Source organism: Canis lupus, chromosome 1 (assembly GCF_048164855.1).
Source record: "Canis lupus baileyi chromosome 1, mCanLup2.hap1, whole genome shotgun sequence".
Taxonomy (NCBI): Eukaryota; Metazoa; Chordata; class Mammalia; order Carnivora; family Canidae; genus Canis; species Canis lupus.
In genome coordinates, this window is record NC_132838.1 from 34,904,621 (window position 1) to 34,931,263 (window position 26,643).

The 26,643-nt window shown below is 37.2% G+C and overlaps 1 protein-coding gene across 6 annotated transcripts in view; it reads left to right on the plus strand.

Moving 5' to 3' along the window:
• ADGRG6 (adhesion G protein-coupled receptor G6) overlaps positions 1-26,643 on the plus strand; it is a 145,200-nt gene that overhangs the window by 65,634 nt on the left and 52,923 nt on the right. For 4 of the 6 annotated variants that reach the window (XM_072825892.1, XM_072825884.1, XM_072825868.1 and 1 more), the window contains exons 3-6: positions 375-716; positions 3,087-3,710; positions 13,403-13,471; positions 15,764-15,847. In XM_072825892.1, coding sequence (XP_072681993.1) covers positions 375-716; positions 3,087-3,710; positions 13,403-13,471; positions 15,764-15,847 — 1,119 coding nt within the window. The remainder of the gene's footprint in view (positions 1-374; positions 717-3,086; positions 3,711-13,402; positions 13,472-15,763; positions 15,848-26,643) is intronic. The other 2 variants (XM_072825877.1, XM_072825897.1) reach the window with 1 other exon arrangement.

A 26,643-nucleotide genomic window follows, 5' to 3' on the forward strand; every position in this document is an offset into this window, starting at 1 on the left:
TTCTTAACCCCGAGCCAGTGAACCTTTGGGAAATCCATTGTTACCTCCTGTGGCCTCATGTACTCCCTAAAATAGAAAACTGAGTGTAGTGACTTCTATGTGTTTTACTGTAACTTTTATCTGATTCTTAGAATCTGTGACCCTCAAGTTTAAGAATCATTGCTCTAAAACTTTTCTTTTTCTTTTACTCTTTGTTCCTCTGTTACTTTTTCCTTTTCTCCTTGAGATGGGTTTCATTCTCCTTTTTTTTTTTAATGATGATATTTTGGTATTTTAAAATGCTTATTGTTTGTCCCCAGTGTGTGGTATTCTTGGTTTATCATATGCCTCTGATCCCCACCCTTTTCTCTGTCTCTCTTTTGTCTGGCCAACAGTGTGGGGATGTGCCAACTGCAGAGTTGTCCTATCCAACCCTTCTGGGACATTTACTTCTCCGTGCTACCCTAATGACTACCCTAACAGCCAGGCTTGCTTGTGGACCCTGCGAGCCCCCACCGGCTATATCATTCAGATAACGTTTAATGATTTCGACATTGAAGAAGCTCCCAATTGCATTTATGACTCATTATCCCTTGATAATGGAGAGAGCCAGACTAAATTTTGTGGAGCAACTGCCAAAGGCCTATCATTTAACTCAAGTGCGAATGAGATGCATGTGTCCTTTTCAAGTGACTTTAGCATCCAGAAGAAAGGTTTCAATGCCAGCTACATCAGAGGTATGTAAACCAAAGGCGGCGCCAACCTTCTGCTTTCATTTAACATGTTCTACAATAAACACAAGGACCAGAAGACAGAGTTATGCTCTTTTATGTGAATGTGAATGATTAGGATTAGAATTTAAGGGCAAGAATCTGTTAATAGTCTCTGAACATTCTCATTAGCAATATATAGTTACCAGATCCAAAATCTGGTTACAGTAGAACTGAATTTTTTATATTGTTTATATGTAGAATATTTAAAGGCTGCTTTGAACAGATTGTAGATATTCCACAGCTAATAATTAAAAGCTGTAATTTTAACAGCTCTTCACTGAACATTTCAAACATTCCTATTCAGAAATCATTTTATTTTAGACTTTTAAGATGTTGCCCTTTTAAGGAACTATGCTAGGGGACAAATATAAAATATTAGCATATAAATTAAAATAAAAAGATCTATTTATAACTTAAGCTAATAAACAACATAGCCTGAGGAAAGCCCCTTAGAAATGACTAATGAAAGGCAAAAAATATTTCTATCAAGCATAGTTCCCAGATTCTGGCATATTGTAATATTTGAATAATCTCGATCTCTCTAAAACCTCTCTTTGCTTAAGGAAAATTCAAGCTTTAAGACTAGCTTCTTAAGTGGATGTCATTTCTGAAAGTAAGAATAAAGAAAGGCACCATTAGGAAAATGACTGACCCTCATTACTATAAATTGTGTTTTTGGTGGCAGAGTCATTTACTATTAGTGACTGACATTAAGTATATGTGTGGTTAATTGATATTGTGTTTTAATTTTTAATAGTGTTTTAAAAATTGTAAAATATTATAGGAAATTTGAAAATAAAAAAGAAGCAAATTAGAATTGCCCATATATCATAACCTAGCCATAACCTCTAATAAAATGTTGATGGACATATTTCCTTTCTACCCTTTTAATAACACATGTTGAATACTGGCTTCCTATTACATAAATATTCCTTTGGGTAAATAGACCTGTAAGGTCCTTTATATTTAAAAAGTAGACTAAAATCCATGATTCTGTTAAACTCCATCATGGATTTTTTTTTTAAAGGTATTATTTGTTTATTCATGAGAGGCAGAGGGAGAAGCAGAAGCAGAAGGAGAAGCCGTCTCCATGCTGAGAGCCTGATGCGGGACTCGATCCCGGGGTCTCCAGGATCATGCCTGGGCCGAAGGCAGGCGCTAAACCACTGAGCCACCCAGGGATCCCTCATCATGGATTTTTAACTAGAATATTTATATTAAAATGATGTTTTTATACCATAGACCTATTCTTGATATATATTGAAATATATTCAAACTAGCATTCCTATGAAGCCAGCATTAAACAGAATTTTTGAGGAGAGCTGCTTCTCTCTCAATCAGTACCTGTTTCGCAGTGTCTATTATATTAACATAGGGTTAAATTCATTGTATTATTTACTAATTTCACATATGTCACAGAAAGACTGGGCTAATTCATTTTATTTTGACTATATTATGCAGATGATAATAATAATCTGTATTAGTAATCAGTAATGTTAGTAATCGGTAATGTTAGTAATCCTAGCTGTACATTGACTATAGCAGGCACTGTTCTAGAGCTTTCCAAGGTGTTAATTTAATTCCTATTGACCACCTGTGTAATCGGTGTCATTGTCCTTCATTTTATGGAGAGTGGTAAAGTAATGTCCCCAAGGTCACACTGCATTTTGTGGAAGAGCTAGGATAGGAAGTTGCATTGTCTGCTCCTTTTACCTCTGCTCCTTGCTATCCCTCACAAAGGAGCCCAGATGCACCGCGGTAAAGGAAATATAGTTTAAAATTTCATTTTTATTTTTATTTTTTATCAGAGTGCCTCTCTTTCATAGGATTATTTTCACCTTTGTTCCTCAAATAGCCTGGTGGTGGGGAAAATGAATAGGATATGGGGTAGCATAGGAGTGTTTAGGAAGAGTAAAAGGCAATTAATTATTAATGAAAAAAGAACTATTAGCTATTATGTTTAGAAATATATTTTGAAAAATAGCATATTTCTGGAAAAAGTGTACAGACAGAGCTTTCTTGAAATAATAGTTTCCTTAATTTGGGTTTTGGGTTGTTGTTGTTGTTTCAGTTCAGGGATTTAAAAAAGATACTTATCAACTTGGTTGGGTATACCTCAGAAGTTTTGGTGTGGGATCCCACCATGATTAGACTTAATATGGGTGGGATCCATATTGTTATTATTATTGGTACAAGGTAATGGAGAGTCATAAAAGGAGGGGCAAAAGTCAGTGCAGAGCGGTGGGGTGGGAATGGGCATATCAGATGTTTTGCATCTCATTAGTTCATGTTTGAAATTAATATATTTTTATCTGTTACTATGTTTTGTCCTAGTTGCTGTGTCCTTAAGGAACCAGAAGGTCATTTTACCACAGACAGTAGATAGTTACCAGATATCTGTTGCCAAAAGTGTCTCTATTCCAGAGCTCAGCGCTTTCACTCTCTGTTTTGAAGCAACCAAAATTGGCAAGGAAGACCATGAATGGATAGCTTTCTCCTACTCCAATGCCTCCTTCACACAGTTACTTAGTTTTGGAAAGACCAGGAATGGCTACTTTATTTCTATTTCTGGTTCAAAATGCTTCCTGAACAGTGTGTTACCTGTGAAGGATAAAGAAGACATTTTCACAGAAAGCTTTGAGCAGCTCTGCATTATTTGGAATAATTCTCTGGGTTCTGTTGGTGTAAATTTCAAAAGAAACTATGAAGCAGTTCCATGCGAGTCTACCATCAGTAAAGTTATTCCTAGAAATGGGAAATTGCTGTTAGGCTCCAGTCACAATGAAATTGCCTCCCTAAAAGGGGACATTTATAACTTTCGACTTTGGAATTTTACCATGAATTCCAAAATCCTCTCCAACCTCAGCTGTAATGTGAAAGGGAATGTGGTTGACTGGCAGAATGACTTCTGGAATATCCCCACGCTAGCTCTGAAAGCAGAAAGCAACCTAAGCTGTGGTAAGTCTGCCCATATTACCTGCCCCCCTTTTTAAAGAGCATTATTCTATGAATGTTGGTCAACAAGAAATCAAACACACATACATGTATATATAGTTGTTAGTGAGCTTTTTATTTTTAAAATGTTATATGTTCAGCCATACAGAGTATATACATTTGATTACAAGCCTTGTTTATTCAATTAAAGCTTTTGGTTCTACCATTTTAAAGTTTTCCTGATGTCATAAAATGTCACCCAGTTTATCACTGACATAACAGAAGTTGTAACTGTCATGCCTCAAATAGAAATGTTACTACCAGGACTGAAACAAAAGAAATTAGTAAGTTACTGTTTTTAATCACAAAGATGATACAATAAAAAGTTGATCTTTAGGGATCCCTGGGTGGCGCAGCGGTTTAGCGCCTGCCTTTGGCCCAGGGCGCGATCCTGGAGACCCAGGATCGAATCCCACGTCGGGCTCCCAGTGCATGGAGCCTGCTTCTCCCTCTGCCTGTGTCTCTGCCTCTCTCTCTCACTGTGTGCCTATCATAAAAATAAAAAAAAAATTAAAAAAAAAAGTTGATCTTTATGAAATTTCCATTATGTTATTTAAATAAACACCACCTTAAAGAATGGTATTTACTCAGCCAAGATAAAATATCAGAGCTTTTTCCATTTTATGGAAAAATCTTTGATAATCAGGAATTATCCATTTTTTTCTTTGAACTTCTTTCTCTGAAAATGATCAGTTGTCATAGGAGAGGGGGAAGCAGGCTCCCCACTGAGCAGGGAGCCTGATGTCGGGCTTAATCCCAGGACTCTGAGATCATGACCTGAACCGAAGGCAGACGCTTAACTGACTAATCCACCCAGGAGCCCCTTTGAGAGACTTTAAATTGATATTACTGGAAGTAGCTAAATGCCAAATACTTAGGAAAATAATTTTATATAACTACATTATATTAAAATAGACTTCTATCAAGCATTCTCTATGTATATAAGTTAATTGTGGAAGTCTTTATTATAGGACTGATGAAAATCCTAAAGGAGAAGTTTCATTATCACTTTTGAATGTCATATGACTAAATCTAAAGTGCTGATAATATATCAGCACTTTAATAATAATATAAATATAAATAATATATATATTATTATATATAACATATACATTATATATAATATATATTATATAATATAAATATAATAAATATAAATATAATATAAATATAAATAATATAAGTTATTATTTTTTCAGTCACGGAGATAACTTTCATTAAAAGAGGAAAGAAGAGGTCTGATGCTAAAAAGTAATTCTTATGTGACTGTGGAGGATATTTTATCAGAAATTCATTCCCAATCCTTTGAGCAGAGTAGGATCCCTTTGAAGACATGAGACCACCTCTCCTGTTTCCCTGGCCTGTGTGTGCCCTGCTGCTCTGGGGAACTCTTGTCACATAACTGTCATTGTAATTCACCCATCCCTCCTTGTGGTTCATGGTGCTCCTGTAAATGGTGGGAGGCTATTAAGTGATGCCATTTGAGAGGTATTTCCTTGTGGGTTGTTGGACAGAGGGTAAACCACAGCCATGTTCCAGAAGAAGACTGGAGGACTTTGTAAGAGCCAGTGGTGTTCCCGGCATCCTCTCTGTTTGACTAGCTACAGAGGGTGGTCGGGGACCCCTGAGAAGTCTTTCACTCAGTGAGAAAATTGAGAAGATATCAGGTGTGCGTGTTTGGTGTGGGATGGTGAGCAGCGAGGGGGCAGAGATATTTTTCCTATGTCCAGGGTGATTATCTTTATCCCAGCAGCCTGTTTTCACCATATCCTTGGCTATTATTAAAAAGTCATAATATAGATCACTTAATAGTTGCCTTTCTGTGGGGCAATATTTGAGGACTATGGCAACCAAAAAAAAATTGACTAGATGTATTAATAATTGCTAACACTTAAATTATATACTTAACTTGAATATTTAATATGTATTTTCTAGGTACTGTTTTAAGACTTTACACATATTAACTCTTTTCTACAAACATAAATCTTGTGATGAGGGTTTTATTACAAACCCCGTTTTGCAGATGAGAAATCCAAGGCACAAAGAAATTAAGTAACTTCCCCTGCATTACTTAATTAGTGGCCAAGCCAGGAAGTGAACCCAGGAAGTTTAATTTTAGAGCTGTGTCTCTTACAAGTATAAATTAGACTGTCTTTTAGAATATGCAGGACTAAAAGATGATATGTACTAGAGTAGCTAATTCTTGCCTAGATGAGGAGTATGAAGACCCAGGAGTGATCTGTGGGAAAACACTAGCTTTCTAGAGCATAAACATTATATTTGTTTTAAACAAAATTAGTAAGATTTCTTTCCTGCATTGCTTCTTGGATACATTAATATAAAATGTGAGGGATATACATGGATTCCTGAACTTCTCTAAGAAATCCTCTAGACCCAGGTGGTTGGCAAACTAGGAAGTCCTACTGCAGGCCACCTATTTTTGTGAATAAAGTTCTATTGCAACACAGCCATATTTCGGAGGTTTTGTATTGTCTATAGCTGCCTCTGTGCTACAGGGGCAGGGTTGGTGATTGTGGGAGACTCTAAGTTGACCCACCATCCTAAAATTTTTACCATCTGGCCCTTTAAGAGAAAATGTGCCAATTCCCTGAGATGAGTCCAAAAAATCATGAGGTCCAACGTTCTGAAGCACACACTTTGGACAACACTGGAAAAGACCTACTAGAGCTCCTGGGCCAGAGGGAGTGAACCAGCCACTTGTGAGCTCATTCAGCCCTCAGACATTGATGATGGTGGCAGCATTTCTCTGTTCTCATTTATTTATATTTGTTCCACACAATGCTTTTAAATGATTTATTTCAAACATTAAAAAAAATAGATTTCAAGTAAAAATAAATGTTTGGATTTTCTGGCAAACAATAAACTAAGCCTGAGCCAGTGCTGTCAGGCCAGCACAGCTGGAGCTAGGTGGTGTCTGCTTCTTGGGATGAGGGTGCTCCTCAGCCCTTACCATTCTTTGTATTCTTTCTCCACCAGCCCCATCTCATCTTTAGATTGCCTTCTGGCCCCATGAGGCTTTTTTTTTTTTTTAATTTTATTTATTTGACAGAGCACAAGCAGGGGGAGCAGGAGAGGGAGAAGAAAGTTCCTTATAGAGTAGGACTTGATGTGGGGCTTGATCCCAGGACCCTGAGATCATGGGGTTTCATGACCCAAGCTGAAGGCAGATGCTTCACCAACTGAGCCATCCATGCACCCCCCGATTTCCCCCCAATAGGCATTTCTGCTTGGGAATCCCAACTTAGGCCAGTCCCTTCACTTAATATAGGGCAAAAAACTGAAAATTAAAAAAAAAAAAAAAAGTGGCTAAGGCAGTGGGTGCACAGACACGCCCATCTCCTCTCCCCCTTCCCCAGGCTTTATTATCTGGATATCCTCACATTTTTTTTAACACTGTTTTTAACACTCCTTCCCCAAGGCTTAAGATTATTGAGATGCATTGAACATATGCTTGTCTGATTCAGTCATCTGTAAGTTTTCAAAATGATTTCATTAAAAGAGTAGCACAAGTCACTGAGTCCGTGTATTTGAATTCCTTTAATTTTTATAGAGGTCTTCTTGACATTCCACAATGACGCTAAACACCCGATTCCGTGGATTCAGATATCCTGGGCTGTGTTTCAGGAGTCATCACGGGAGAGGGTGTTCTCTGTTGCTCAGTCATCAGCTTTGGGAGTTGAATAACCCTAGTCACTTATTAACTGGCAGGAAATACCTGTAAGAGAGATGCTATCTAAGCTTGTTAGCTAAGCAGAACTTCAACAAATGAAAAAGGTTTGTTTGATTAACATTTTAACCTTTCCTTTTTTCTGGAACATTTTGGCTTGCTGTTTATGGTAACAGTAATTTCCAAAAACTAATGATTGGTACAGTAACCAATGGGAAAATAGAATTTCATGCCTAACATTCCTTTGGACTGACAGTGTCTGTTAAATATGACCTTTACTTCCAGATTTAACTTGTGGAAGAATGAACAGATTTTCCAAAGGTCTATTGCTTGAGTAAATTATAATATGAAAATAAGATGGTAAAACAGAACTGATTACATCTAACATTAAAACATCCTGTCATTTGTTTCAAATAGTAAATATCTTCTGCCTTAATAAAATCAACATATTATTTTTTTAAATTTTATTTATTTATTCATGAGAGACACAGAGAGAGAGGCAGAGACACAGGCAGAGGGAGAAGCAGGCTCCATACAGGGAGCCCGATGTGGGACATGATCCTGGGACTCCAGGATCACGCCCTGGACTCAAGGCAGGTGCTAAACCACTGAGCCACCCAGGGATGGATCCCAAAATCAACATATTATTAATTAATGTTTCAAAAATTTCAGAATTAGGCTGTTTTGTTATCCTACACTATTCTAAGCCTAGTTCAGGAGTATACCTTAATTAAGAAATTTTCAGCAGGGTTTTTTTTTTTTTTTTTAAACACAGATCATCAAAAAAATAAAAATAAAAAAATAAACACAGATCATCTTGTTAGTCTTTTTCAGAAAGAAATGCTTTATTTAGCAGTAGCTCTTTTTCATTTTATAGCATAATCCTTTTTCTTAGATTTTTCATTTTTCAATTTTATTTTATTAAATATATTTTATTTACATAATTTTGTTAAACATATTCAGTTTTATGACCTCCATGGATAGACGATTTTCTTAATGGACTCTTTATTTATAACTGCAAGTATTTGCCTGTGTTATGATTCAAGTTTAGATACTGGCTAATGTCCATCAATTTTCACAAAGAACAAACAGTGCCTTCTATATCAGTTTTACTTATTTTCCTTATGACTGCTCTTTCCTGAGGAGTGGTACAGTATAACCCAGTGAATGGTCTAAGTTCAAAAAAACTACATATATTTTACAAGCATTTATTAAACACTTCCATTTATTAACCATTTGTGGATATAGAGATAAGATACAATTCGTAAGTATACAACTTTATGTTATTCTTTTCTAGAAATTTTTGGATTTGTCCTGACTTTTGTTTTCATTTCCAAAGTTTTGTGCTTGATTACCAATGCTTCAACAGATTCCTGTACTTTCTTTTTCAATTGTTACACTTCTGTCCTTCACAGCCATAAAACTGTGACTCATTGTTGATGCCTTCCTTTCATCCCTAAAAAATATTGAGTGTAGTATTTTTGCATAAACTGAATTATTTTTTAAATAATAAAAATAAAATTATCTTTACAAAGGACTTTATTCTTTGAAGATGATCCAAACTCTATGAGCATAAATGGCTTCCAGAAATAATATTATTTTAAATATATTTATGAAAAATTATAAAGTTCAATTTAGTAATAACTGCAAAGAGGGAATTGAAAGTAATATTTTTTTCCTCATTATTGTAGAATGTAAGATGTGTTATTGGCCACACATCAGTCTTTTTTTTTAACACAACCTGTGTAAATAGTGACTCAGTGGCAAGATTTTGGAAGAACAACAGAGAAGAAAGATTAACAGCTTGCAGCTTTTCATCACCTGTTTATTTTCGGTGATTACATTTTTTAAAAAAGATTTTACTTATTTGTTCATGAAAGACACAGAGAGAGAGGCAGAGACATAAGCAGAGAGAGAAGCAGGCTTCCTGCTGAGAGCCTAATGAGGAACTTGATCCCAGGATCATGACCTCAGCCAAAGGCAGATGCTCAACCGCTGAGCCACCCAGGCATCCCTGGTGCGTACATTTTCAAGGAAATTTGCCTCTAAATTTTGCAGTTAAATATTAAGCAAGTACCTTTAAAAACCTCTGTGGTATCCACAAACATCAGTGAACACACTTAGGTCACGTTCTGAATGTAATTCCTTGATAATAACTATATTATTATCCAGGAAAGAAAATTGTCTCTTCTTCCTTAACAATCTGGTTCATAAACATGTCTACCTAGGAAAACTGATTGTGTGAATGACTTTTTTTATGCAGATATGCTGAAAATATGAAATGGGTGGAAATAAAAAGTTAGTATATATACTTTTTATATTTTATGGTTTTTGTCGATGGAATTTGGTGTATTTATAAAGCTTTCATTTATCAATATAATTTCCTTCCAATTAAATTTTTCACTTGTGGGGCACCTAGGTGGCTCTGTTGGTTAAGTATCTGGCTTGATTTCTGCTCAGATCCTGATCTCAGGGTCGTGGGATCGAGCTTTATGTTAGACTCCACACTTAGTGCAGAGTCTGCATGTTCCTCTCCCTCTGCTTCTCTCCTCACCCCTAAAAGATAAGTAAGTAAATAAATAAATAAAATCTCAAAAAATGAAATAATAAATGTCACTTGTACTTATACCATGTAGTGTTCAGATTTAATTTCTATTGCTATATTGAATCATAAAACAGTGTTTATTTAATATTTATAACTATTAATTTGCTAAACTGTAAATACCAAAAAAGAGGCAACCGATGGTTTAAATATTGAGGAATGTTATAATTTCCTGTGACAAGGATGTCACAAAATGGAATTTATACTTGTTACCATACAGTGAAACTGAGGAAATGTTAAGAAAATTGTTAAATATTTTACTCTAAATCATAACTCTACTGATTCTTTCCTCATTTCCACCTCGGAGCTCCTTAATCTACTGCAGTGGAAGTGTAGTTAGTCTAGAAATTTCTTTCCCACACCATCTCCTTATCTCTTTTTGTCTTCCAGAGATATTGTATCAGTGTCAGAAGTGGCCTAAGGAGCCTTTGACTGCCAACACTGTGTGTAATTTGAGAAGCACAGGAACTCCATCCAAGCAAGGGTCTCTCTCTCTCTCTCTCTCTTTCCCTAATGTTGCAGTTGCTGACAGTTCCTCATGTTGAGTTTTAAAGCTTTTTTTTAGTTTTCAGAAATTCCTCACTAAAATATAAGTACCTAACAAAGAAGTAAGGTTCTGCAAGAAGTGGGTATAAGTGATGGGAAAGAATGGTGGGCAGAAAACATTGATGGTAAAATTATACCTCAGTCCTGACAAGGCAGGCCTCAACTTCTACCTCCTCAACTGCCCTTTTTTCCATAGTACACTTGTCTGAGTTTTCAATCTTCCAAAGTCATTCTCCCTGTCTCTGTTTTCTTTCATAGCCAGGCTTCCTCTTTTTGCATTCACTTCTCAAATGATGGTCATGAGTTCATCATTCCCACGCTCCTGAAGCTAATTCCTGTACAGTTACTACCCAAATTCCAATGCAAGTTAAAAGTCTTCTCGGTTTTGATCATTCTTGACCTTCCTGGTGTACATGATATGGCCACACCTTCCGTGAAACTTCCTTCACTTGAATTCTATAAAACCACCTTCTATAAGAACTATTTTTACTTCTGAGATTTAGAACTCTTAAAAAAAAATAAGATACTTAAAAATAGGCATATCTATGGTTCCATCTAATCTCTACCCTAGCTTGAGTGATCCCAGACACATCTATAGATGCTGTGGCATTATTTCTTGGCTAGGCCTCTCACAGAAACCTGTATACCTGCCCATGGATCCAGATGTCACTCAGTTCCCATTATTGGACTCATTCATCCCACCCTACCTAAGTTTGCTTTCCTTTAGTATTTCTTCTTTCCTTTTATGAGATCATTATGTACCAGTTTCTCAAGTTAGAAACCAGAAAAATATCCCCGAGTCTTCTCTTTCTTTCTAAGTGATTTAAATTTGAAACCATCTTTGATTTTTTTTTTTTTTTAATTTTTTAGGGATCCCTGGGTGGCGCAGCGGTTTAGCGCCTGCCTTTGGCCCAAGGCGCGATCCTGGAGACCCAGGATCGAATCCCACGTCGGGCTCCCGGTGCATGGAGCCTGCTTCTCCCTCTGCCTGTGTCTCTGCCTCTCTCTCTCTCTCTGTGTGACTATCATAAATAAATAAAAAAATTAAAAAAAAAAAAATGAAACCATCTTTGAGGCTCCATAGCCAACTAAGAGGGAATATACATTAAGAATAAAAACTATTATTAATTTAGACTTGATATCATGAATACAATGAGGATGGCAAGAAAAAGATGGATACAAGACATCCAATTTTCTCACTTAGTTTCCTTTCATATTTTCCTTTTCCTCTAAGAAAGAGGAAGTCATTCATGATGCATCCAGAGATTTATTCGGTAAAGCTTGAGTAACCACCTGCTATGTGTGTGGGATATGTTATTGGAAGACAGAGTCCCATTATTCATGATGCCAACATTCTATTAGGCCCTCCACTGGTATCCATTACCTATATATCTGATCATTCCTGTGCTGTACTCCAGTGATGCCATGTCACCCAGGTTCCCAGAACTTTTCACTGCCATCTTGATATTTCAGTAATTCTCTCTGCTAGTAATTTCCATTTCTAATTTCTTGTCCCTACATTAGTATAGTGACTCCTGATATTATTCACAGGCATCCTTTTTTGTAATGGATTCTCTTTTCTCCCTTCTCATCAAGCTGTTGGTCATGCCCTCCTTTGAGCCACTGAGTACTTCCACTTAACGCATTCAGAGAACTGCGACTCTGTTTCCCATTTGTGCCTCTCTGAGAGCACTGACACTGTCTTAGAGTATTATTCTAGCCTATGTGCCTCACACACTAAACAGTGATTACATTTTTGTTGAATGAATATGTAAATGACTATGTTGAGAGCGTCTTGCCAGTTCACATCGCAGACCTGCCTGTAGAGTTGGGCTTTTCTGAAGATTCCTTCCTTGGGCTAGGTGCCTGAGGTAGTTGAGAATGAAGAAATCATGATTCATGAGCTTCTGTTAAATTGTTGGGATGCTTTCCGCTTATGCACATCAATCACCTAATACGACATCTTTTGTTGGATCACGTACTTGCTCTGCCTTCATGTACTGTTCCCACAGAACAGTTTGGAAAATGTTTAACCATTAGAATAGAATCACTATTATGGAAATGTCTTTTTAAAACTAAATCTATGTATTTGTGTATGTGTATGTATACAAATATTTGTATTTGTTCTCTTGTCTTTATGCATAATGTGGGTGCTTTGTGATAAGTTGAACCCATCTTCCTCAGTCTCAACCTATTGGTAAAAGTCTGTTAACTGTCAGAGATTTACTGGAACAGAGAAAATCCATTACTCCTACTAGAAAACCAGCTCTAAACTTGTTTCTTGCTGAGGATGAGTCAGTTAAAAAAAAAAAAAAAAAAAAAAAGCTTGAAAAAGACACAAAGACCAACCTGAAGTCACAGAAACATATTTCCGGAATTGTAAATGGCATATGCTGGTGCTTGTGAACCCAAAATATGCATTTTATGAATATTAGTAATATCCAAGTTCACTTTTGAAACTTACCTTTGATGTTTATATTACTTTATTTATATGAATTTCTACCAGAGCTTCATAATTTATCCTATGAAAAGTCCCTGGACTTTTTACACAAACTCTAACGAGCAGTAGCCTTTCTTTTCCTTTCATGTGTGGATAGCCAATAAAGTGATTGAAGATTTTGAGGGAAACTTCAATAATCTGATTTTACATTTGTGGAAATTAAGATACAAAGACCTTAAGAGACTTTCTTGATGTTGGAGTATTATTGATGGACTCATCTAGGGGCACTCCTGTTATACCAACCATAAGATTCATAGGGGTTGGGGGCAATGTCACTAAATCATAAGTCAAACTTATATAATCCCTCTGTATTGATCAAGGTTCCTACCTGATCCCACTCCCGGCAGCAGAACTAGCCAACTGTGCAGATTTGGGGACACTCTGCCAAGGTAGGGAGCCAACATCGTCCTCTGGGGTCTATTTCCTACTTGCTATTTTGGATAATGTGGTTGTAATTATTTTTATTATTATCTTAATTTTCTCTTGAGAAGCCAGAAACCAGCAAAACAGAAGAATTTCTGGATGTGTTTTAGTTGTGTGGGTGTACAGTACATACACTGTGGAGAAAGAATGCATTCACACACTGGATGACCATATTTCCATAAAGCACTGGGCTCTTAAATGTGAATGATTATATGCTATTAAACAAGGATTTATTTCATTTTTTTTCCTCTTTTTATTCTCAAGATTATTGCAAAGGTCCAGTATAAATATAGTCATGCAATATTTTGAAAAAGCATTCATGTGTGAAAAACAAGGGGAAAATTAAGTTATTCAATTAAGCTGCATAAGGCAATTTATGGTACATAATGTAACTTAAGTATTAAGATAAAAATAGTTATATTTAAACTAATATTAGTGTAATTTTATTATTATAATACACAATAACTATATTATGGCCAGTATTCCAATTATATATAATGTACTAAATAGTTGCATGCTAATAATATATAAAGTCATATAAGTTTTAAAATAATAACATAAATATTTTGCTTTAATTTTATCATTGCTCCTCCTAATTACTTATGGCCCATTTTCATCCATTTATTCTATTAAATATTTCTTTATGAAGTAACATGTTCTGTGTACCACATTAAGAATCATGACAATGCCTTTTGAAAAAGCTGAATCTCTTATTAAGAGGATCATATCCTGAGAGTGATGGGTTAGAAGTGCTTCTAAATAGATAGAAATCTAAGCTCTTTTCTGTGATTCCAGTATGGGAGTAGTCAGGGAGAAGGGATGTAGTTCGGCATTGTTTGCTTCTTTTTTGAGATACTATTTCTTGTTATTATTACTGATGAATGATCTATGAAAATAAAGTCATTACATAATTTCCACAAACTCACTATAGTTTTAAAATAGATAAATAAAATAGAAAGAAACCTTAATTTTGCCTAGCTCAAGATCTGAAGGGTTTTTTAAATTTTTTTTTGTTTTGTTTTAACCTGAGGTACCTATAGTACTGATTCCTTGGGTCAAAGATCAGATGCCCAGCATTCTCCCCCCCCCCCCCCACCATGTCCTAAATGACCAAAAACATGTTTAAATTCATTGATGTATTTTTGCACTAAGATAAATATAATTGATCAGAATTTAAAAAAATAAAGACTTCAAAAAGGATCCCCATTTTTAAGAATTTTACATTACTTTAGAATTGAAAATTATTTTAGTTAAGGATGCATATTTTGAATCAAAGAATTTTACTTCAAGAAGGTAATCATAATCATAATCGCTTAATCACTTAATATATAGTCGTGTAAATGTTTTAAATTTAGGTAAGTTGAAATATATAACAGATGATCATTGTACATATGAATGGTCATCTAATACAAACATACTCCTAAGAAAAACTAAAGGGAAATTGTGTGTATAGTTATTTTACTACCTATATAGCTCTTCCAGAATCCCTTAGAAAGATATTAAAGCATTACATAAGGGTTTAATCTTTGAAAGTTTTAATAGTATAAGAATCATAACTATAATGCCTTGAAAATATCTTCCCTCTAAGGTTTGTCCTTATGAAATCCGTTTTATCCATCAACATTTAGTAGAGTTATTGGGATCTGTAGATGATTCTATACATTTATATTCTATATAAACATTTCATTCTCTTTTGTTTTTCTGTCATGTATCTTCTCAAGGAGAAGATACATTTTCCTTTGAGACTTTACTTCTTTAGTCAGTAGAAGACTTAGTTTAGATCATTTTCAAACTGATAGGTGCAATACAGACTACCTTATGGAACCTTTCCTTTTTATAGACTTAGGAAATTGAGTTCTAGAAAGATTTAGTAATTTACTCTGTGGTCATCAGCCTGTTAAATGGCAGACATGGGTGTAGAATCTGAACATTCTTCCTTCTATTCTTTGGCATCAGCTCCAAACTCTTGTGCAAGAGTATGCAAGACACTCTTGTCTAAACTCTTGTGCAAGAGTGTGCAAGACACTCTTTGGTGTCTTGTGTGACACCAAAGGCTGTATGAAGTGATTCTTAATGTGCCATAGAAAACATTGCTTCATGTTATGCATTGTAACCCTAGAGTCTGTTTTGTATTTAGTAGCAAGAAATGGTTTCTATTCCTCCTCTATATATTTTCATTCATTAATTATAGATTGCTCATCCATATTAACTGTCATGTGGCCCTTGCAAAATTACATCTTTCTCATCTTTATTACCAGCTACTGTAGACTCTCCTAGTACTACACCACCCACTGTCACCACTAACATGCCTGTTACTAATAGAATCGATAAACAAAGGAATGGTAAGAAATCATTACCTTTTATATTTGTAGTATGTCTGATGTGATAAAATATTATATTTTAAGAATGGGAATATCAAATGTTCAAACAAAATTTCTGTTATTGAAATAGTTACATTTGTATATTTGTAAGATTTATTTGTAAATAAATATCACCTGACTCCCTTGAGTTCCTTTATCCTAATGACCAGTGGAATGAGTACATTTCCAGTACTACTCTTACACACTTTTACCTAAAATTGCTTTCAAAGAAAGCATTTAATTAAAAGGAATTAATTTGCTAGTGTCTAGTATCTGAAAAAAATATTCTTGTATTTTGTCAGATTATTCTCTGCAGGAAACTAATTTTTTAAAGAATTTCATAATTTCAGGAAACTAAATTATGCTAGTAATGTAATTTTTCCCTGAAGCCAACTTTATGCTTAAACGTTCGTGACATTTAGATCAATTTACATGGTAATACTTTGCTCTCTGTTTTTACTTGTTGAGAAATAATGGTTAGAATGTGATTGCATATCAACTAAGTCAATTTTTGGCTGACAGAATTTCAATTTAAGTGCTAATACTTCCTGCCTTTTTTTCCATATATATATTTCTATTTATATTATTTGTAATTTGCAAATACAGCAGTTATATGATGTGAGAAATGAGCAGAGAAAATGCAAGGTAATGTGAGTTATTTAGTCTGCTACCTATATGGACTACATAGCCTTTTGGCAATTCAGAGTAAATGATTTAAGTTTCTCCTAGAAAAGAGAAATTCCAATCAGGTGACTGCACCATTGCCTAACAGACAGTAATATTCTCAAATATGAGCTATTTGAAACAAATGAATTTTCTCAATATTATTTAACTTGTGAGGCCAAAACATCTGTAATATAATAGAGAAAAGAAACCCACATAGTTCATTTTTCCTTTGGCTCTGGGGGTTACACCAACTTCCTCTGTAAGGACATTTAAATTGGAAGTATGGAATATTTTACATGAAACATAGATATAAATTTCACTAGGATTATAAAGACATCGATTCAGGGAAGTGTTTATGGTTATTCTGGTAGTTACACCAAGGAGATTTATGATGGGGCAAACATTCCAGCAACCCCCAGGAAAGCAGCGACAGCTGAAGTTCCCAGCGCGTATTTCATATGGACTCCAGCCAGTAGATGGGAATATTATAATTCTAACTAAGTATTTCGCTCTTTGTATGGTCATACAAAGAGCCTCTGTGGCATTCTCCCTCCAGGACTGGCACATCCTCTACTGCCCAAGAACGTTTATGTGATGCTTCAGAGTCCTTGACTTGGTGGAGTGGAGCTGTATTCACTCAATCATGTCATTTCTGACATTCTTGAAGAAAGCCTTGTTCAGCCATCTCTGTCTGCGTCATAACCTTCATTGGAGTTTCAACAAAGCCAGCAAATGTTAGAATCAGTTAAAATGGTTTGACTTGACTACATGAAAGGAAAAAAATCTAATTTAGATGATTCTCGATAAAAATATAATCCTAGCATTAAAAATATTCAAAAATCATCGTGTGGTAGAAATAGTCTCAAAATTGTGTATTCAAATCTGTGTACTGTCATAACAATTTTTACCATATCCTTGAACCACCTCTGCTATTGATTTAATAGTTTTTTAATTGGCGCATATTTTTACTTAAATATTTGCATTTATATGGGAAAATTGATATCGCTATTGTAAAACCAGTACTGTTTGTTGTAAAATAGAAAAGTGAGAATACATATTATGAAAACAATGTTATTGAATTCTCCCTATATCCTATTGCTTTCTCATATATCTATGCCTGAAGCCTTCATTATCTTTTTAAAAAGGGAGAGTAACAAAGTGTAAGACTGTAATCTAATTAATTTTTTTCTTTGATGTAGTCAAATTAGAAATAATTGGAAAGAGAATTACTCATTCACCTTGTGAATAAATGGGATTTAATTCCGTGTCTTGTACTCTCCAAATCATTTACATGCTGTCAGCAATTCCAGATTTCCTTTTTTTAAAAAAATATTTTATTTATTTATTCATGAGAGACACAGAGAGAGAGAGAGAGAGGCAGAGAGAGAAGCAGGCTCCATGCAGAGAGCCCCATGTGGGACTTGATCCTGGGATTCCAGGATCATGCCCTGGGCCAAAGGCAGGCGCTAAACCGCTGAGCCACCCAGGGATCCCCTAGATATACTTTTCTTATTCTTCAGGAAACTGACACAGTAAACATTCTCAGGTTTATGATCTGTTAGAGAATCCTGTTTTTTATTCATTGTAAGAAAGATAGGCACAACTATCAAATTTGTCATCTAATTTATCCAGTCCTTTAAATTCTGGATTATCAAAGAGTTTTGCTGGGTCTGTCAGTGACGATATGCTGGTGTGGGGAGGGGCAGGGGTTGAGATTATTTGATAATCAGACATTTCTTCCATGTATCAGGGAAATTTGTCTTCCTAGACTTTGTGAAGTGTTCCTGTTTCTCTATGAAAACTTCTTTTTGTTATCTTCAATAGGACCTATATTTGATACTTCAGATTGTATACTAGGAAAATCTTTAGGTTACTTTTCATAAAGAGATATTTCAGTATGTAATGGATAATCTAGGTATTCTCACCAATAACATTTGCACCTTTTACATTACATTCTTTTTTTTTTTTTTTTTAATTTTTTTTTTTTAATTGGTGTTCAATTTACTAACATACAGAATAACACCCAGTGCCCGTCACCCATTCACTCCCACCCCCCGCCCTCCTCCCCTTCCACCACCCCTAGTTCGTTTCCCAGAGTTAGCAGTCTTTACGTTCTGTCTCCCTTTCTGATATTTCCCACACATTTCTTCCCCCTTCCCTTATATTCCCTTTCACTATTATTTATATTCCCCAAATGAATGAGAACATATAATGTTTGTCCTTCTCCGACTGACTTACTTCACTCAGCATAATACCCTCCAGTTCCATCCACGTTGAAGCAAATGGTGGGTATTTGTCATTTCTAATAGCTGAGTAATATTCCATTGTATACATAAACCACATCTTCTTTATCCATTCATCTTTCGTTGGACACCGAGGCTCCTTCCACAATTTGGCTATCGTGGCCATTGCTGCTATAAACATCGGGGTGCAGGTGTCCCGGCGTTTCATTGCATCTGTATCTTTGGGGTAAATCCCCAGCAGTGCAATTGCTGGGTCGTAGGGCAGGTCTATTTTTAACTGTTTGAGGAACCTCCACACAGTTTTCCAGAGTGGCTGCACCAGTTCACATTCCCACCAACAGTGTATGAGGGTTCCCTTTTCTCCACATCCTCTCCAACATTTGTTGTTTCCTGCCTTGTTAATTTTCCCCATTCTCACTGGTGTGAGGTGGTATCTCATCGTGGTTTTGATTTGTATTTCCCTGATGGCCAGTGATGCAGAGCATTTTCTCATGTGCATGTTGGCCATGTCTATGTCTTCCTCTGTGAGATTTCTGTTCATGTCTTTTGCCCATTTCATGATTGGATTGTTTGTTTCTTTGGTGTTGAGTTTAAGAAGTTCTTTATAGATCTTGGAAACTAGCCCTTTATCTGATATGTCATTTGCAAATATCTTCTCCCATTCTGTAGGTTGTCTTTGAGTTTTGTTGACTGTATCCTTTGCTGTGCAAAAGCTTCTTATCTTGATGAAGTCCCAATAGTTCATTTTTGCTTTTGTTTCTTTTGCCTTCGTGGATGTATCTTGCAAGAAGTTACTATGGCCGAGTTCAAAAAGGGTGTTGCCTGTGTTCTTCTCTAGGATTTTGATGGAATCTTGTCTCACATTTAGATCTTTCATCCATTTTGAGTTTATCTTTGTGTATGGTGCAAGAGAGTGGTCTAGTTTCATTCTTCTGCATGTGGATGTCCAATTTTCCCAGCACCATTTATTGAAGAGACTGTCTTTCTTCCAATGGATAGTCTTTCCTCCTTTATCGAATATTAGTTGCCCATAAAGTTCAGGGTCCACTTCTGGATTCTCTATTCTGTTCCACTGATCTATGTGTCTGTTTTTGTGCCAGTACCACACTGTCTTGATGACCACAGCTTTGTAGTACAACCTGAAATCTGGCATTGTGATGCCCCCAGATATGGTTTTCTTTTTTAAAATTCCCCTGGCTATTCGGGGTCTTTTCTGATTCCACACAAATCTTAAAATAATTTGTTCTAACTCTCTGAAGAAAGTCCATGGTATTTTGATAGGGATTGCATTAAACGTGTATATTGCCCTGGGTAACATTGACATTTTCACAATATTAATTCTGCCAATCCATGAGCATGGAATATTTTTCCATCTCTTTGTGTCTTCCTCAATTTCTTTCAGAAGTGTTCTATAGTTTTGAGGGTATAGATCCTTTACATCTTTGGTGAGGTTTATTCCTAGGTATCTTATGCTTTTGGGTGCAATTGTAAATGGGATTGACTCCTTAATTTCTCTTTCTTCAGTCTCATTGTTAGTGTATAGAAATGCCACTGACTTCTGGGCATTGATTTTGTATCCTGCCACGCTACCGAATTGCTGTATGAGTTCTAGCAATCTTGGGGTGGAAACTTTTGGGTTTTCTATGTAGAGTATCATGTCATCGGCGAAGAGGGAGAGTTTGACTTCTTCTTTGCCAATTTGGATGCCTTTAATGTCTTTTTGTTGTCTGATTGCTGAGGCTAGGACTTCCAGTACTATGTTGAATAGCAGTGGTGAGAGTGGACATCCCTGTCTTGTTCCTGATCTTAGGGGAAAGGCTCCCAGTGCTTCCCCATTGAGAATGATATTTGCTGTGGGCTTTTCATAGATGGCTTTTAAGATGTCGAGGAATGTTCCCTCTATCCCTACACTCTGAAGAGTTTTGATCAGGAATGGATGCTGTATTTTGTCAAATGCTTTCTCTGCATCCAATGAGAGGATCATATGGTTCTTGGTTTTTCTCTTGCTGATATGATGAATCACATTGATTGTTTTACGGGTGTTGAACCAGCCTTGTGTCCCAGGGATAAATCCTACTTGGTCATGGTGAATAATTTTCTTAATGTACTGTTGGATCCTATTGGCCAGTATCTTGTTGAGAATTTTTGCATCCATGTTCATCAGGGATATTGGTCTGTAATTCTCCTTTTTGGCGGGGTCTTTGTCTGGCTTTGGAATTAAGGTGATGCTGGCTTCATAGAACGAATTTGGAAGTACTCCATCTCTTTCTATCTTTCCAAACAGCTTTAGGAGAATAGGTATGATTTCTTCTTTAAACGTTTGATAAAATTCTCCTGGGAAGCCATCTGGCCCTGGACTCTTGTGTCTTGGGAGGTTTTTGATGACTGCTTCAATTTCTTCCCTGGTTATTGGCCTGTTCAGGTTTTCTATTTCTTCCTGTTCCAGTTTTGGTAGTTTGTGGCTTTCCAGGAATGCGTCCATTTCTTCTAGATTGCCTAATTTATTGGCGTATAGCTGTTCATAATATGTTTTTAAAATCGTTTGTATTTCCTTGGTGTTGGTAGTGATCTCTCCTTTCTCATTCATGATTTTATTAATTTGAGTCTTCTCTCTCTTCTTTTTAATAAGGCTGGCTAATGGTTTATCTATCTTATTAATTCTTTCAAAGAACCAACTCCTGGTTCTGTTGATCTGTTCCACAGTTCTTCTGGTCTCGATTTCGTTGAGTTCTGCTCGAATCTTTATTAACTCCCTTCTTCTCTTGGGTGTAGGATCTATTTGCTGTTTTTTCTCTAGCTCCTTTATGTGTAAGGTTAGCTTTTGTATTTGAGTTCTTTCCAGTTTTTGAATGGATGCTTGTATTGCGATGTATTTCCCCCTTAGGACTGCTTTTGCTGCATCCCAAAGATTTTGAACGGTTGTATCTTCATTCTCATTAGTTTCCATGAATCTTTTTAATTCTTCCTTAATTTCCTGGTTGACCCTTTTATCTTTTAGCAGGATGGTCCTTAACCTCCATGTGTTTGAGGCCCTTCCAAACTTCTTGTTGTGATTTAGTTCTAATTTCAAGGCATTATGGTCCGAGAATATGCAGGGGACAATCCGAATCTTTTGGTATCGGTTCAGACCCGATTTGTGACCCAATATGTGGTCTATTCTGGAGAAAGTTCCATGTGCGCTTGAGAAGAATGTGTATTCAGTTGAGTTTGGATGTAAAGTTCTGTAGATATCTGTGAAATCCATCTGGTCCAGTGTATCATTTAAAGCTCTCGTTTCTTTGGAGATGTTTTGCTTAGAAGACCTATCGAGTATAGAAAGAGCTAGATTGAAGTCACCAAGTATAAGTGTATTATTATCTAAGTATTTCTTCACTTTGGTTAATAATTGATTTATATATTTGGCAGCTCCCACATTCGGAGCATATATATTGAGGATTGTTAAGTCCTCTTGTTGAATAGATCCTTTAAGTATGATATAGTGTCCCTCTTCATCTCTCACTACAGTCTTTGGGGTAAATTTTAGTTTATCTGATATAAGGATGGCTACCCCTGCTTTCTTTTGAGGACCATTCGAATGGTAAATGGTTCTCCAACCTTTTATTTTCAGGCTGCAGGTGTCCTTCTGTCTAAAATGAGTCTCTTGTAGACAGCAAATAGATGGGTCCTGCTTTTTTATCCAGTCTGAAACCCTGCGCCTTTTGATGGGGTCATTAAGCCCGTTCACATTCAGAGTTACTATTGAGAGATATGAGTTTAGTGTCATCATGATATCTATTCAGTCTTTGTTTTTGTGGACTGTTCCACTGAACTTCCTCTTAAAGGGGAATTTTAAGAGGCCCCCTTAAAATTTCTTGCAGAGCTGGTTTGGAGGTCACATATTCTTTTAGTTGCTGCCTGTCTTGGAAGCTCTTTATCTCTCCTTCCATTTTGAATGAGAGCCTTGCTGGATAAAGGATTCTTGGTTGCATGTTCTTCTCATTTAGGACCCTGAATATATCCTGCCAGCCCTTTCTGGCCTGCCAGGTCTCTGTGGAGAGGTCTGCTGTTACCCTAATACTCCTCCCCATAAAAGTCAGGGATTTCTTGTCTCTTGCTGCTTTAAGGATCTTCTCTTTATCTTTGGAATTTGCAAGCTTCACAATTAAATGTCGAGGTGTTGAACGGTTTTTATTGATTTTAGGGGGGGATCTCTCTATTTCCTGGATCTGAATGCCTGTTTCCCTTCCCAGATTAGGAAAGTTTTCAGCTAGAATTTGTTCAAATACATATTCTGGCCCTCTGTCCCTTTCGGCGCCCTCGGGAACCCCAATTAAACGTAGGTTTTTCTTCCTCAGGCTGTCGTTTATTTCCCTTAATCTATCTTCATGGTCTTTTAATTGTTTGTCTCTTTTTTCCTCAGTTTCCCTCTTTGCTATCAACTTGTCTTCTAGGTCACTCACTCGTTCTTCCACCTCGTTAACCCTCGTCGTTAGGACTTCTAGTTTGGATTGCATCTCATTCAATTGATTTTTAATTTCTGCCTGATTAGCTCTAAATTCTGCAGTCATGAAGTCTCTTGAGTCCTTTATACTTTTTTCTAGAGCCACCAGTAGCTGTATAATAGTGCTTCTGAATTGGCTTTCTGACATTGAATTGTAATCCAGATTTTGTAACTCTGTGGGAGAGAGGACTGTTTCTGAATCTTTCTTTTGAGGTGAGGTTTTCCTTCTAGTCATTTTGCTCAGTGCAGAGTGGCCAAAAGCAAGTTGTATTGGGAAAAAGAGAAAAAGAGAGGAGAGAAAGAAGGAAAGAAAAGACAAGCGAAAAAAAAACGAAAAAAAAAAAGAAGAAAAAGAGAAAGAAAAAGAAAGGAGAAAAAGGGGTGGGGGAAGGAAACAAATCAAAAAGCAAAACAAAACAAAAACAAAAACAAAAACAAACAAACAAAAAAAGAACCACCGGGGAGTATCTTCTGATTCTGTGTTCTTTAAGTCCCTTGGCTTCTCCTGGAAGTTGTCAGTCTAGCTGGTGTTCTGGGGGAGGGGCCTGTTGTGCTGATTTTCAGGTGTTAGCAGTTGGGGGAGCTGCTGTGCCCCTGCCTGGTGCAGGGCTCAGTGGGGGTTGTTTACCCCGTGAGGCCGCAGGAGGAACAGCCCCAGTGGCGGGGCAGCTCTGGAAACCTGGAACTCCGGAGCTCTCCGTCTGCAGGGCCTGGATGCTCCGGGGCGGGGCCGCTGATCTGCTCAGCTGGGGCAGGAGCCTCCTTGCTGTCCTGGGCCCTCCCGGCCTCTGTCTGTCCCGGGGGAGGCCGGATCCTGGGCTGTGTCCCGGCGCCCTGTGCTCCGGAGCCTGCGCTGGTGGATTCGCGCTCCCGGGCCGCGCAACCCCCTCCGCGGAGCCGCCGCCCGAGCCCCTCCGAGCTGCTCCTGGAACCGCGCAGCCCCCTCCGCACGGAGCCTCTTCCTCTGCCCGAGCCCCTCCGAGCTGCTCCCGGGGCCGCGCAGCCCCCTCCGCGGAGCTGCCGCCCGAGCCCCCCCCCCGAGCCCCCCCCCCGAGCTGCTCCGGTCCCGCCGGGTCCCGCTGTGCGCGCTGCAGCCCTTAGGGAGCTCGGCGCACTCTCCTGGGCGCGCAGTTGCTCTGTTACTGTCCCGGGGAGCCCGAGGGCATCCCCGCCCTCCTGGGTCCTGCTCCAACTCCCCACGAGCCCCTTTCCGCCCGGGAAGGTCGGTGCAGCTCCTGCTCCTCCGGGACGGGGCTCTCCTGTCCTGGGGACCCTCGCCCCGGCCTCAGCCCGGCTCCTCGCGGGGCCCCTCCCCCTTGGAGGCCTTTGTTTCTTTATTTCTTTTTCCCCGTCTTCCTACCTTGATAGAAGCGCGAACTCTCCTCACTGTTGCATTCCAGCTGGTCTCTCTTTAAATCTCAGGCCGAATTCATAGATTTTCAGGATAATTTGAAGGTTTTCTAGGTAGTTTGGTGGAGACAGGTGATTTGGAGACCCTGCTCTTCCGCCATCTTGCTCCTCCCCCCCTTACATTACATTCTTAAAGAAAGCTCTTGGGCCAGATGGTATCTTCTCTGCCTGAAGCATCGTTTCAGTGCCACTGAATATTAAATTTTGTGGGGTCATCACAAATAACCCAAGTAAGGAACTAACCCCCTTAGTCCTTATTTTTCTAAAAACCTAGCTTACAGGTATTAATTGCATCACTGTTTCTAATTTCTTAACATACATTTAACTACTCAAAGAAAAAAATACTCTCTGGATATGTGTATCAATTGGACAATCAATCCGGCTTTATATGCCAGTTATCTAAGGAAATCATGTGTTTAGGAGAGCAGGACTCCACTTATAAATACTACTGTCATGTGGTAATTGCCTCATCAGTAGTTCAAAGAAATAATTTTGACTCCAAAATAACATGTGATTTATTTTCAACATCGTCTTTTCAAATTAATATTTTAAAATCTACTTTTTGAAACCTGTATTTCCCCCTTGAGTATAGAATAAATAAGGAGTGTCATTTCTATATCTTCTAAGAAACCCTGAAAAGAATGTTAAGACAGTTCAAAAAAAATGATTAGTTGGAGAAAGACCCATAGACAGGAATACTGTTTTGACACGGCATCTGTAGTGGCAAGCAAAGATTTGTACTTTGAGGTTCTGCATGGCTGAAAGAGTTATCTAATTGGAAAATGGATATACTCTTAAATACTTCTTTTTCCCCTCCCAAGAAATGTCTGTCACGAATTCTGCTGGCTTAAATATCATTATTAGGACAATAAAATAGCTTTTGAAGTCTCTGGAATATATGAAAATTTGTTATTAGCTTTTCTAAAATTGAGACACTGTGGGAGTTGTTACATCTGTAGAAGACCCCTTGCTACGGGGTTGGGGAGCCTGAATCAATACGTTTTAATTATGATCTTCTACAACAGCAATGCTTAAACCAATTATTTTCTTGCAACCCAAAACCCTTCCTACCAATTCTTTGGTTGATATTTTATCTCGCTTTGACAGTTCACCCCTGGACATTTCTTATGTTTAGTTATTGTCTACATTATTCAGAAATTTTAAGTAAGTATAACAAGTAGACTCTGCCGAGTATATAAATATCTCATTCCAAGGCTTTTGAAGAGAGACTAATTGAGCATGATATATAGCATGAGAGAATCTATAGCATGAGAAAACATATTTTATTTGCCATAAGCAATTTAACTTGAGGGAAAGTGCTATATTTATAAATTGATTTAGGCTGTCTCTGATATTGTATGTCTTTCTCACATATAAATAAGAGCAGATTGAAAAAATGGAGGCAGGAAATATTTAAAATTTAAAGAAGAATATCTTAAATATTTCCAGAACATTTCAGAAATGTCAGTGATTAAAAATAATGATTTTTAGTATTTTGCAATATTTTCCTGAGAAGGAAAGATTACTAATCTTAAACACATGCTTTAGGTCTCCATCTAGTGGTGGCTCTTCAGCTACTCTGCTGATACCAGTGAATATTAACAGAATATCCTTAGGGTCTTGGAATAATTCTTGGACCTCTGCACTTTGAATTTCTCCTGAGTCATTGGGCATGCCCATTATTTGATATGATGACATACAGAGTCTGAAAAAGGTTTTTAAATCTGAATTATTATCATTTGTTCTGAAATTTAAATTCAGAATAAATTTAAAATTTAAATTCAGAATATTTTTAGAGGAACATAAAATCAACATTATTAAAATACCTAAGGAGCTTTAGAAGCTGAAATAACCTAGTCTGGATAAGTTAAACCCACTTGTCCTTGGGATTGTACCAATTTCATATATTACTATATTTGGGAGTGGCAACATTTTTAGCATGAGATTCTGACCCCACATGGGAAAAGCACTCCTTTAAA